Source organism: Salmo salar, chromosome ssa14, assembly GCF_905237065.1.
Source record: "Salmo salar chromosome ssa14, Ssal_v3.1, whole genome shotgun sequence".
Lineage (NCBI taxonomy): Eukaryota > Metazoa > Chordata > Actinopteri > Salmoniformes > Salmonidae > Salmo > Salmo salar.
In genome coordinates this window covers 56,480,146-56,494,364 of record NC_059455.1, presented here as the reverse complement: position 1 = coordinate 56,494,364, position 14,219 = coordinate 56,480,146, and the positions used below count along the sequence as shown (strand labels likewise).

General features: G+C 41.4%; 1 protein-coding gene across 1 annotated transcript; it reads right to left on the bottom strand.

Moving 5' to 3' along the window:
- Window positions 1-4,084: 4,084 nt before the first annotated feature.
- Window positions 4,085-13,424, bottom strand: apoea (apolipoprotein Ea). Its single transcript, XM_014142162.2, has 6 exons — window positions 13,207-13,424; window positions 12,791-12,854; window positions 12,384-12,537; window positions 8,577-8,864; window positions 8,112-8,268; window positions 4,085-4,717 (listed from the first exon to the last, which is right to left on the bottom strand). Exons 2-6 carry the CDS (start codon window positions 12,831-12,833, stop codon window positions 4,547-4,549), a joined length of 813 nt encoding a protein of 270 aa, XP_013997637.1. The 5' UTR covers window positions 12,834-12,854; window positions 13,207-13,424; the 3' UTR covers window positions 4,085-4,546.
- Between the last annotated feature and the right edge of the window lie 795 nt (window positions 13,425-14,219).

Genomic DNA, 14,219 nt, shown 5'->3' with positions numbered 1-14,219 from the left:
TTACACTTTGAATGAGGACTCAACTCTTTTACCAGTTTACTTCACCTATTTTGTGGACTGAGTCCTCTTTTTTTGCATTCTCATTGCTATGTTTAGAAAAGAACCAACATCTTTTTCCAACATTCACTCAATGCAGGACAAGCCATTCAATCATAATGTGTTATGGGACAACAAAATAATCCATAAAAACGCATGTCAAAAATGTTATAAAATGATTTGCATTTTAATGAGGGAAATAAGTATTTGACCCCTCTGCAAAACATGACTTGGTGGCAAAACCCTTGTTGGCAATCACAGAGGTCAGACGTTTCTTGTAGTTGGCCACCAGGTTTGCACACATCTCAGGAGGGATTTTGTCCCACTCCTCTTTGCAGATCTTCTCCAAGTCATTAAGGTTTTGAGGCTGATGTTTGGCAACTCAAACCTTCAGCTCCCTCCACAGATTTTCTATGGGATTAAGGTCTGGAGACTGGCTAGGCCACTCCAGGACCTTAATGTGCTTCTTCTTGAGCCACTCCTTTGTTGCCTTGGCTGTGTGTTTTGGGTCATTGTCATGCTGGAATACCCATCCACGACCCATTTTCAATGCCCTAGCTGAGGGAAGGAGGTTCTCACCCAAGATTTGACGGTACATGGCCCCGTCCATCGTCCCTTTGATGCGATGAAGTTGTCCTGTCCCCTTAGCAGAAAAACACCCCCAAAGCATAATGTTTCCACCTCCATGTTTGACCGTGGAGATGGTGTTCTTGGGGTCAAAGGCAGCATTTCTCCTCCTCCAAACACAACGAGTTGAGTTGATGTCAAAGAGCTCCATTTTGGTCTCATCTGACCACAACACTTTCACCAGTTGTCCTCTGAGTCATTCAGATGTTCATTGGCAGACTTCATATGGGCATGTATATGTATTCTTGACCAGGGGGACCTTGCGGGCGCTGCAGGATTTCAGTCCTTCACGGCGTAGTGTGTTACCAATTGTTTTCTTGGTGACTATGGTCCCAGCTGCCTTGAGATCATTGAGAAGATCCTCCCGTGTAGTTCTGGGCTGATTCCTCACCGTCCTCATGATCATTGCAACTCCACGAGGTGAGATCTTGCATGGAGCCCCAGGCCGAGGGAGATTGACAGTTTATTCCATTTGCGAATAATCGCACCAAATGTTGTCACCTTCTCACCAAGCTGCTTGGCGATGGTCTTGTAGCCCATTCCAGCCTTGTGTAGGTCTACAATCTTGTCCCTGACATCCTTGGAGAGCTCTTTGGTCTTGGCCATGGTGGAGAGTTTGGAATCTGATTGATTGATTGCTTCTGTGGACAAGTGTCTTTTTTACAGGTAACAAGCTGCGCTTAGGAGCACTCCCTTTAAGAGTGTGCTCCTAATCTCAGCTCGTTACCTGTATAAGAGACACCTGGGAGCCAGAAACCTTTCTGATTGAGAGGGGGTCAAATACTTATTTCCCTCATTAAGATGCAAATCAATTTATAACATTTTTGACATGCGTTTTTCTGGATATTTTTGTTGTTATTCTGTCTCTCACTGTTCAAATAAACCTACCATTAAAATTATAGACTGATCCTCTCTTTGTCAGTGGGCAAACGTACAAAATCAGCAGGGGATCAAATACTTTTTTCCCCCCACTGTACATACTTACATTTTGGAAGTTAATAGATTGCTTTTATGAGACATAGTAACTGTAATCAGAAGATACTATTAACTTGTAAATATTATTGGTAACAGAACAAATAGCAATTGAGTAACTGCAGATTAAATAATGCTGTAATTGAAAATTGTACACCCAATGTAGGCTAGTGCCCCTTTAAGAGCTAGAATAGATTTTATAGGTTGTGATTCTCACCAAATATGTTGTCTTCTCACACTATTCAAACCCCACGATCAATAAACAGCTTATAAAACTCTCTTAGCATATAGAGCACATATTGCAAACAAATAATCTGAACTAAAAACTCCACACATTTTGGAATTTCTGTGCATCCTTGACAATTGCTAGTCAATATCCAAAAACAGCTCATATTTTTGTTTTCTTCCATCTCTCTAGTGGCACTAATGTAAGGGTTTATGGCAGGGGAAACGGTGTTGCTGTAGTCTAGTGTGTTGTGTGGGAATAGTTACAAGCGAACCTGGGGAGCTTTGTGTTTACATTGTCCTAAAAAAGGGAACCGGACCACAGAATTCAAGCAAACCCAACTCAGACCACCTCTCGAGATGGTCTCTGTTCGGTTTGCTTCGAGGGCTCTTTTGAGGGGTTTGAGTTTCTTTGGAGTGTTAACAATGTACAATAAATTAAGCGAACTGCACAGAGTTAACAAATGTGAAAACACCCTAAGTTGTGTCCTTTGGGGTAACGGTTAGATCTGCTTTCCAATCAGTCAATTGTTTGGTAAATGGTGATTACTTACCATTTTTGATTTCTGGAAATGTGAAGTGTGGTTTGTAACACTATTGTAATTAGTCATTTTCAAATGTCAAAGATGTCACTGGACATTCAGTAAACATTACTCATTGAAACTTTAAGCACTGTGTATGTACAGCAAAGCTATTGTCAACACAAAGATGTGATGGAAAGGATTTGTTATATTGATTCTGTACTGATCATTTTCATTCTTTAGATGTCTCATTATCAATGCAAAACTTTTTTACAAGTTTTTATTTACAGTTGTCTTTCAATAAAAGTATCTTGACTTTGACTTTTGTGTTGTTTCCGCTGAAGTTTCTCCACAGTAACTGCGTTTCCATCCACAGTTTTTATGCAAGTAAAGCCATGCCGTATAAAAAATAATGAAGACGGGTGATTGAAACATGACGTGTCGGTACAGACAATTTGTTTGTTCAACATGGTGGGATCTTTTTTTTCGGTACAATTCATTATCCCACAATTGCAGTGGAAACTCATTTTATGGGCAAATATTTATATAATAAACCATCATGTCAAATTAAACTTGGGAGTCACATGATGACATGCTACGTTGTACTACCAGTGCGATGTAGAAAAGCATTAGAGTTTGTAAGCAGATTTAAATAACTGATGAACTTCATGGAGGTCAAGTGATGGACGGTGATGAACTTGATGCACATTTCAAATAAATAGCAAGTGGTTTATTTACACTGAACACAAATATAAACACATGTAGAGTGTTGGTCCCATGTTTCATGAGCTGAAATAAAAGATCCCCGAAATGATCCATACTCACAAAAAGCTTATTTCTGTCAAATTTTGTGCACAAATTTGTTTATATCCCTTTAAGTGAGCATTTCTCCTTTGCCAAGATAATCCATCCACCTGACAAGTGTTGCATATCAAGGAGCTGATTAAACAGTATGGTCATTACACAGGTGCACCTTTTGCTGGGGACAATAAAAGGCCAGTTTTGTCACAACACAAGGCCACAGATGTCTCATGTTTTGAGCATGCGTGAAATTGGCATGCTGACTTTGCTGAATATTTCTGTCTGTAATAAAGCCTTTTGTGGGGAAAACCCATTCTGATTGGCTGGGCCTGGCTTCCCAGTGGGTGCCAAGTGGGAGAGCCTATGCCCTCCCATGCATGGATGAACCACTGCCCAGTCATGTGAAATCCATAGATTAGGGCCTAATGAATTTATTTAAATTGACTGATTTCCTTATATGAGCTGTAACTCAGTAAAATCTTTGAAATTGTTGCATGTTGCATTTATATTTTTGTTCCCAAATACCGGTGCGCCAAGCTTGTAGCGTCATACCCAAGAAGACTTGAGGCTGTAATCATTGGCAAAGGTGCTTCACCAAAGTACTGAGTAAAGGGTCTGAATACAAATGATGTGATCCTTCCTTAACCCATAGGAAGTCCCACCCAGTTCACTACTTCAAGATGGTGAAAGTCCTCAATGGCGCTGCCCATGCTAAAACGGGCTTTTGGGCCCCGAGTCCTTCATATCTGTAATTGAAACCCCTTTGGTGGGAAAATGTGCATGTTTTTTAATGCAGATTTGAGAATATTCACATAAATCTGTTGCCAATTGGATGGAAACCAAACTTATGATGATTATCATGTCATATCTATGATCATAAAATAATAATAACAATTCACAGATTAGTATAGATGTTTTTATCGGATTGACAGACTTTCACCACAGTCACCAATGTATGTTTTTTTATTATTACTTACTTACTCACTCACAAAGCCCTTTATACAATTCCCCTACCACAACTGTTCTGTGCCGCTAATATACATTTTGATGTTAAGCAGTAATGGCTAGAGTGTGCATCTCTGTAAACTTTATCAGCTAGGCCTTGAAAGGGTGCCTTTTGTAGTGGTGGATGACAATGAGTGAGAGAGGATATTAACACAAGTAGATTTGTTTGGTTGATCTTGGGGATCTGTTACAAGTCTGAAAAGCTCTGTGCTCAGCCAAATATGCATTATGTCTTGTTTACGAATAGAGTGACAAACGAAATGGTTTCTTTCCCTTTTTTAACTTGGGTGAAATATGTGACATAGAACATAGTGAGTGAACTAGACCACCACCCTAAGCCTGCATGGTGGTATGTTGATTTACATGGTCTCCATGATGGCCTTAGCCTGATCACGGATTATGAGGCCGTAGGGGTTGAACCAGGTGCGCAGTTCCTCCGTCTTGCCCTCGAGGGTGCTGCGGAGGTTCTCGGTGGTCTTCTCCAGCTGCTCGCGGACCTCCTCAGCCCGGGACTCAAGCTTGTCCTTCACCTGATATAATAAATGCCATTTAGGTGCAGCTAGTTGTAATATACTGCTCAAAGAAATAAAGGGAACACTTAAACAACACAATGTAACTCCAAGTCAATCACACATCTGTGAAATCAAACTGTCCACTTAGGAAGCAACACTGATTGACAATAAATTTCACATACTGTTGTGCAAATGGAATAGAAAACAGGTGGAAATTATAGGCAATTAGCAAGACACCCCCAGTAAAGGAGTGGTTCTGCAGGTGGTAACCCCAGACCACTTCTCAGTTCCTATGCTTCCTGGCTGATGTTTTGGTCACTTTTGAATGCTGGCGGTGCTTTCACTCTAGTGGTAGCATGAGACGGAGTCTACAACCCACGCAAGTGGCTCAGGTAGTGCAGCTCATCCAGGATGGCACATCAATGCGAGCTGTGGCAAGAAGGTTTGCTGTGTCTGTCAGCGTAGTGTCCAGAGCATGGAGGCGCTACCAGGAGACAGGCCAGTACATCAGGAGACGTGGAGGAGGCCGTAGGAGGGCAACAACCCAGCAGCAGGACCGCTACCGCCGCCTTTGTGCAAGGAGGAGCAGGAGGAGCACTGCCAGAACCCTGCAAAATGACCTCCAGCAGGCCACAAATGTGCATGTGTCTGCTCAAACGGTCAGAAACAGACTCCATGAGGGTGGTATGAGGGCCCGACGTCCACAGGTGGGGGTTGTGCTTACAGCCCAACACCGTGCAGGGCGTTTGGCATTTGCCAGAGAACACCAAGATTGGCAAATTCGCCACTGGTGCCCTGTGCTCTTCACTGATGAAAGCAGGTTCACACTGAGCACATGTGACAGACGTGACAGAGTCTGGAGACGCCGTGGAGAACGTTCTGCTGCCTGCAACATCCCCCAGCATGACCGGTTTGGCGGTGGGTTAGTCATGGTGTGGGGTGGCATTTCTTTGGGGGGCCGCACAGCCCTCCATGTGCTCGCCAGAGGTAGCCTGACTGCCATTAGGTACCGAGATGAGATCCTCAGACCCCTTGTGAGACCATATGCTGGTGCGGTTGGCCCTGGGTTCCTCCTAATGCAAGACAATGCTAGACCTCATGTGGCTGGAGTGTGTCAGCAGTTCCTGCAAGAGGAAGGCATTGATGCTATGGACTGGCCCGCCCGTTCCCCAGACCTGAATCCAATTGAGCACATCTGGGACATCATGTCTCGCTCCATCCACCAACGCCACGTTCCACCACAGACTGTCCAGGAGTTGGCGGATGCTTTAGTCCAGGTCTGGGAGGAGATCCCTCAGGAGACCATCCGCCACCTCATCAGGAGCATGCCCAGGCGTTGTAGGGAGGTCATACAGGCACGTGGAGGCCACACACACTACTGAGCCTCATTTTGACTTGTTTTAAGGACATTACATCAAAGTTGGATCAGCCTGTAGTGTGGTTTTCCACTTTAATTTTGAGTGTGACTCCAAATCCAGACCTCCATGGGTTGATAAATTGGATTTCCATTGATTATTTTTGTGTGATTTTGTTGTCAGCACATTCAACTATGTAAAGAAAAAAGTATTTAATAAGATTTTCATTCAGATCTAGGAAGTGTTATTTTAGTGTTCCCTTTATTTTTTTGAGCAGTGTGTAATACAGTGGCAAGAAAAAGTATGTGAACCCTTTGGAATTACCTGGATTTCTGCAGAAATTGGTCATAACATTTGATCTGATCATCTTAGTCACAACAATAGACAGCTTAAACTAATAACACACAAACAATTATACATTTTTATGTCTTTATTCAACACACCGTGTAAACATTCAGTGTAGGGTGGAATAAGTATGTGAACCCTTGGATTTAATAACTGGTTGACCCTCCTTTGGCAGCAATAACCTCCACCAAACGTTTTCTGTAGTTGTGGATCAGACCTGCACAACAGTAAGGAGGAATTTTTGGACCCTTCATCTTTAAACTGTTTCAGTTCAGCAATATTCTTAGGATGTCTGGTGTGAACTGCTCTATTGAGGTCATGCCACAGCATCTCAATCGGGTTGAGGTCAGGACTCCAGAAGGCGACTCCAGAAGGCGTATTTTCTTCTGTTGAAGCCATTCTGTTGTTGATTTACTTCTGTGTTTTGGGTCGTTGTCCTGTTGCATCACCCAACTTCTGTTGAGCTTCAATTGGTGGACAGAAAGCCTTATATTCTCCTGCAAATTGTCTTGCTAAACTTGGGAATACATTTTTCCATCGATGATAGCAAGCTGTCCAGGCCTTTAGGCAGAAAAGCAGCCCCAAATTGTGATGCTCCCTCCACCATACTTTACAGCTGGGATGAGGTTTTGATGTTGGTGTGCTGTGACTTTTTTTCTCCACACATAGTGTTGTGTGTTCCTTCCAAACAACTCAACTTTAGTTTAATCTGTCCACAGAATATTTTGCCAGAGGCGCTGTGGAACATCCAGGTGCTCTTTTGCAAACTTCAGACGTGCAGTGATGTTTTTTTTGGACAGCAGTGGCTTCTCCCGTGGTGTCCTCCCATGAACACCATTATTGTTTACTGTTTTACGTATCGTAGACTCATCAACAGAGATGTTAGCATGTTCCAGAGATTTCTGTACGTTTTTAGCAGACACTCTAGTATTCTTCTTAACCTTATTGAGCATTCTGCACTGTGCTCTAGCAGTCATCTTTGCAGGACGTCCACTCCTAGGGAGAGTAGCAACAGCGCTGAACTTTCTCCATTTATAGACAATTTGTCTTACCATGGACTGATGAACATCAAGGCTTTTAGAGATACTTTTGTAACCCTTTCCAGTCAACAATTCTTAATCTTAGGTCTTCTGAGATCTCTTTTGTTCAAGGCATGGTTCACATCAGGCAATGCTTCTTGTGAATAGCAAACACAAATTTTGTGAGTATTTTTTATAGGGCAAGGCAGCTCTAACCAACATCTCCAATCTCGTCTCATTGATTTGACTCCAGGTTAGCTGACTCCTGACACCAACTAGCTTTTGGAAAAGTCATTAGCCTAGGGGTTCACATACTTTTTCCAACCTACACTGTGAATGTTTAAATTATGTATTCAATATAGACAAGAAAAATACAATAATTATGTATTCAATATAGACAAGAAAAATACAAAAATGTGTGTGTTATTGTTGTGACTAAGGTGTTGTTATTGTTGTGACTAAGGTGAAGATCAGATCAAATTTTATGACAAATTTATGCAGAAATCCAGGTAATTCCAAAGGGTTCACATACTTCTTCTTGCCACTGTATATTCCATGTAGCAGACACTTTTATCCAAAGCGCTTGCAATCATGCATACATTTATTTGTATGGGTAGCCCCAGCGGGAATCAAACCCACGATTATTGGCAATGCAAGCACCTTGCTCCACTTACTGAGCCAGACAGTGCTCACCTTTTCAGCCTGGGTCGTCAGCAGTTTGCTGAGGGTAGCCATCTTATCCTCAGCGCGCTCACGGATCTGGACGTAGTAAGGCTCAAAGCGATCCACCACGGATTTCACACCAGAGGTGGTTCGAGAATGCAGCTCCTCGAAATAGGTGGTCACTTTGCTAAAAAAAGAGTGGAGAGGAAGGAGATGTCAAAGACAGGTACTGTACAAAGTAAGGTAAAGCATTCCATTTCATTAGAACTTGTTTGCAGTTAAATGACTCCCTCTATGTGCATGACTACTTATGTGACAGACAAATAGTATTGAACGTTTTTTAAATCGGTGAACAATACATGATGAATTATGACATAACAGCCAACATTTAGACACAATAAGACAATGCTTTAAATCTAAAGACTTCAATCTAAAGACTTCAATACTTTAATTTATCTAGTCTGGCAAACGGCTCCTGCCTTCTCTCTGTCACACCTGCAGATCTCCTGGGTGTCTTTGCTCAGGCGCTTGTTCAGCTTGCGGCTATAGGTGTTGACCCTGTGACTGACGTCATTGGCATTCTGCTCCAACATGGTCTGGAGTTCCAGGGTGTACACTGTGGTACGGTCTTTAGCTTCAGCCATGTGAGCCTGCAACTTGTTAACGAGGAGCTGCACTTCCTTGCCCAGACGTTCAGCGGTGTCCTTAGCGAGAGGTCCCAGTTTGGTCTTCATATCATCACTGTACATATTCAGCTCAGACATGGTGTCTGTGATCAGGGTACTGGGAGGGAAAACAGACAGGTTTATTAAGACATAGATCATATTAAATTACTATTACTATTTCATTTGTAATGTAACAATGTAAACACCTGCTCTTCCCATGACATACTGACCAGGTGAATCTAACTCAACTCAATATTAGGAAGGTGTTCTTAATGTTTTGTACACTCAGTGGACATTTATCAAATACATCAGAATAGGTGAGTGTTATTCTTTGGACTGGGTGAAAATATACATTTTTAAATGTTTTTTTTATTTTTATTTCAACAGGGAAGACATATTGAGATGTACGTCTCTTTTACAAATGCGCCCTGTATATAGAACCTAAATATACACATGATACCCAAACAATAGAGTACATTCTGAAAGTATTTCACTTTTTCCACATTTTGTTACGTTACAGCCTTATTCTAAGATTGATGAAATTAAATGTTTTCCTCATAAATCTACACACTATACCCCAAAGCAAAAACAGGTTTCTCAAAATTTGAGAAAATGGTGTAAAAATATAAAACCAAGAACCTGATGGTCACTCTGAAAGAGCTCTAGAGTTCCTCTGTGGAGATGGGAGAACCTTCCAGAAGGACAACCATCTCTGCAGTACTCCACCAATCAGGCCTTTATGGTAGTGGCCAGACGGAAGCCACTCCTCAGTAAAAGGCACATGACAGCCTGCTTGGAGTTTGCCAAAAGGCATCTAAAGACTCAGACCATGAGAAACAAGATGCTCTGGTCTGATGAAACCAAGACTAAACTTTGGCCTGAATGCCAAGCATCACTTCTGGAGGAAACCTAGCACCATCCCTACGGTGAAGCATGGTTGTGGCAGCATCATCATGCTGTGGGGATGTTTTTCAGCAGCAGGGACTGGGAGACTAGTCAGAATCGAGGGGAAAGATGAACGGAGCAAAGTACAGAGAGATCCTTGATGAAAACCTGCTCCAGAGCGCTCAGGACCTCAAACTTGGGCGAAGGTTCACCTTCCAACAGGACAACGACCCTAAGCACACAGCCAAGACAACGCAGGAGTGGCTTTGGGACGAGTTTCTGAATGTCCTTGAGTGGCCCAGCCAGAGCCTGGATTTGAACCCGATCGAACATCTCAGGAGAGACCTGAGAATAGCTGTGCAGCAACGCTCCCCAGGCTGAGAGGATCTGCAGAGAAGAATGGGAGAAACTCCCCAAATACAGCTTGTAGCATCATACCCAAGAAGATTCGATGCTGCAATCGCTGCCAAATGTGCTTCAACAAAGCACTGAGTAATGGGTCTGAATACTTATGTAAATGTTACATTGTAATCCATTTAGAATTAGGCTGTAACGTAACAAAATGTGTAAAAAGTCAAGGGGTCTCAATACTTTCTGAATGCACTGTATATGTATACACATTAAAATACAAAAACACAGTAATGGGAAGAACAAATAAAACATTGCAAATCACCCAGAAAAACAGATACATTCCTCCACAAGTAAGTCCCTAATCAATACTTGAAATTGCACGAACGGCACCAGAACATCAAGATGAAATGTATTTAGAATTTTGTTCTAGCAATACGGAGCATTAAATCTAAAAGCAGATTCACCTAGCTCGGTGGAGACCCTAGGAACCTCAAGAGTTAACCAATCCTGTGAACGGGTCAGACAACTCAGGTGACTATACTTCAATAGCAAAGTTATATAAGACAGAAGTTTATGAATTAGGGCCTTGTAAACAAAAAGGGAGTAATGTAGAGATCTATGGGTCTTTAGCGAAGTCCAGCCAACTTTTTGATACAGGATGCAGTGATGAGTATCAAAACTGTCACCTGTAACAAAACAAAGGGCACTACGGTAGACGGCATCCAAAGCTTTAAAAGTAGTAGCAGCTGATAATATCACCTTAATCAAGAACAGATAAAAAGGTTGACTGAATAATCTGCTTCCTACTGCTTAGAGCAAGGCACGATCTGTTTCTGTAGAAAAAGACAACTCTAAATCTTAACTCATCTATATGTTTTTTAAACGTCAAATCCATATCAATCCAAATGCCTAAGTATTGATATGTGGGAACACGTTCGATTTGAGAACCATCTAATGAGTTAACATGTAGTTCATCGGAAACATTCTTACCAAAGTCTGAAAACAACATGTATTTAGTTTTGTCTGTAATAAGCACAAGTTTTAAATCAGTAAGGGATTCCTGCATAGTTATAAAATCTGACTTTAGTTTTGACACAGCCAAATCAACAGTCGGGGCAATAGCATACATAATAGTATCATCTGCATATAGATGAAGTTTAACATTTTTAACAGATTGGCCAATGGTGTTTGTATAAATAGTGGAGAACAGGTCCCAAAATCGCCTCCTGTGGTACACCTTCATGTACAAGAAATTCAGACTTAACCCCATCAATCACGATGGTCTGAGTTCTGTCACTAAGATAACCATGAACAGGTGTCAGTGCTCAGGCCTATCGAGGACAACTTATTCAATAATCATGATGAACAGTATCAAAACCGTTCAACCGGTCCAAAAACAAAGCAGCACATTTCATTTTGTGTCTAAAGATCATTAACAACTAAATTGGTTGCTGTAATAGTGCTATGCTCAGGCCTAAACCCTGATTGATTTACATTCAAAATACATTTCTCAGATAAAAAAAGAGCAAAGTTCTACATTTCCCAAGGATTCAAGAATCATAGCTAGACAAGGAACACTACTATCCCCGCCCAGCACAAGAGCTGATGTCCATACTTTTGTAATATTTCCTGATAATGTTAAATAGAAAATGTGTGTTATTGAGCCAACAATAATGGGCGCTGCACACTTAAGCAGACCGGGATCCAATTTGTCAGCCCCTGTGGATTTCTTGTTGTCTATTGCTAGCAAAGCATCCAGGACTTATTTTTCTGTAAATAGGCTAAAAGAAAAGCTTTGACTATCATTTCTCAGATCATTCAGCAAGTTTCCTCTATCAGCATCATTGTGAATAGGCTTTGAAATAACTTATAAGAGCCTCTTGAAATAAAATGGTGATAAAATGTATCCTTTTTTTCCTGTAATAAGGCCAGTTTCTGATTTAAATTTGTTGTTGCAGAGGAGGAAGTAGAACTCTTCAGGGATTGACAGTTTTCCTGAATTTAGCCAGGTTCCCATTAAAATCCGAAAGAGCGGTTACATAATCATTTAGCCTTTCTGAGAAATGTAGCCTTTCTGATTTGACTTACACAATGATTCCTCAGTTGCTTAAAAGCTTGCCAGTCCGGGCCTAAGCCTGTGTGCCTGACCTTGACCCAAGCATCATCTCTTTTATGAATGACTTATGATAATTCCGGAGTGTACCAGGCATTCGATCTACCTTTAACCCTTAATTTTTTGAAGGGAGCATGATTATCCACAATAGTATTGAAGACATCTGCAAAAAGGCTTGAAGCTAAATGCACATCAGGGAGATATTTCACCATATTTTTTTATGTTTTTGCCAGGATTAATGGCCAACTGTAGGAAAGTAAAGGTAGATTCGCACAGAAATAAACTCACTCCAGTTCACTGCTGAGCTGGGAGGCCCTGATGTTCTTCACCTTCTCATCAGCCTTAGAGTTCAGATCTGTTATGTAGTCCTTAAACTGGTCAATTGTCTTCTCCCAGGGAGTTTGGGGCTCATCCTGCATGGGTAGCACCCATGCATGGCAGCCTATAGTTAAGAGAATGGAGCAATCGATTGATTTAAACCAGTTGGTATTTGTATTGCCCCTGTCAATTATCCTGTTGGGTAATGTTTCAGAAAACAAATGTTTTTCCAGAGCTGATGAAACCCCAATGATTATCTTAGGTAGTATGCATCCCAAATGGCACCCTATTCCGTATTTAGTGCACTACTTTTGACCAGGGTGTATAGGGAATAGGGTGGTATTTGGGACACAAACTCAGTAGAAGTAAAAGGTCACCTGAGAGGACGGCTAGAGCCAGGATTACTGCAACAACCTTCATGGTGATCTGCTGACAATACACCTGTGAACACAATGGAGAATATCTGTTTATACAACAGTAATATACCACTCTGATTCAATGATTTTATAACAATATTATATACAGGATAACTGATTTGTATTCTATACAGGATCACTGATTTATGACAATGATATACAGGACTTTATAAATGCCCTTATTTATGCGCTGGAACTTTCTCAGTTTACAAAAACAAACTGAGCACTACTTACACAACATGGAGTTAATGAATATTAGTAGTATTCACACTTTTTTTGTTTACTGAGGTACGAATAGTATAATTTTCTATATCTTGAAAGTAAAACAACAATGATCAGGTGATTAAAACATAATATATATTAAGTAAATAACTGACCTTAGAGACCCTCTGTGGTGATGTTACCGTAAGTAAACACTGACAGACGCTCACTGAGTATTTATACAACTTTGATTGCTCTGATGCGATCCCATAAATGCAAGGTGAATGGCCAACCTGTGTCCGAAGTTCCCAACACAAAGTGCGTTGTCATTTTTTATTGCTGGATTATAATTTTGTTCCACGTTGCACGATCAAGCTGTTATCACTATCAAACACTCTCAAAAGAACAGACATGATACATACAGGTGATTCACAGCTTAATACGGTCCAGTAAAAGCATCCAATAAAGCCCCTAATACGCTGAGACTTAAAGATGAAACCAAATCCCTTGGTGGGCCTTATCTTTTCAGATCAAGGTAAGGAGACGAGAAAGGAAAGCCAATTGTCAGTATTCATAGTGTTAGGCAATTGGAAAGTGTCCTATCAATGTACTATTCCAAAGGTTTATGTTTAATGACAAGAATGGCAGAGAGCATGCCTGATATCAGCCAGCTTAGATCACACTGATATGATGTAATATTGTTTAGCGGCCTTTGGCCAGCAAGTCGTATGCTGTCATGGTTTATATTGGTCTCCAATACATTGGTCAATGTTTCTTGATTCTGTCTATAACCTGGAATACTTTTGACCTTTGAAGTCATTGTCAGTGTTTCAGACACTAGCACATGGATAGAGTGAGAAGTTATTAGTGAGTCACTAGTGAGTGAGAAGTTATTGCAGTGTTATTACCACTACCATTATTCCCACGCTCTCCTCAATTTACATCAACCATTCTGCCATCAGATTTGCCACCAATGCTCCTTATAGGACACGTCACTGCACTCTATACTCTTCTGTAAACTGGTCATCTCTGTATACACGTCGCAAGACCCACTGGTTGATGCTTATTTATAAAACCCTCTTAGGCCTCACTCCCCCCATCTGAGATATCTACTACAGCCCTCATCCTCCACATACAACACCCGTTCTGCCAGTCACATTCTGTTAAAGGTCCCCAAAGCACACACATC

Coding starts and splice junctions, on each gene's coding strand:
- apoea (XM_014142162.2), bottom strand. CDS start 12,833: ATGAAGGTTGTTGCAGTAATCCTGGCTCTAGCCGTCCTCTCAG. Junction 8,865..12,383: donor CAGCTCAGCAGTGAACTGGA/GTGAGTTTATTT, acceptor TTTCCCTCCCAG/TACCCTGATCACAGACACCA. Junction 8,269..8,576: donor GACACCCAGGAGATCTGCAG/GTGTGACAGAGA, acceptor CTCTTTTTTTAG/CAAAGTGACCACCTATTTCG.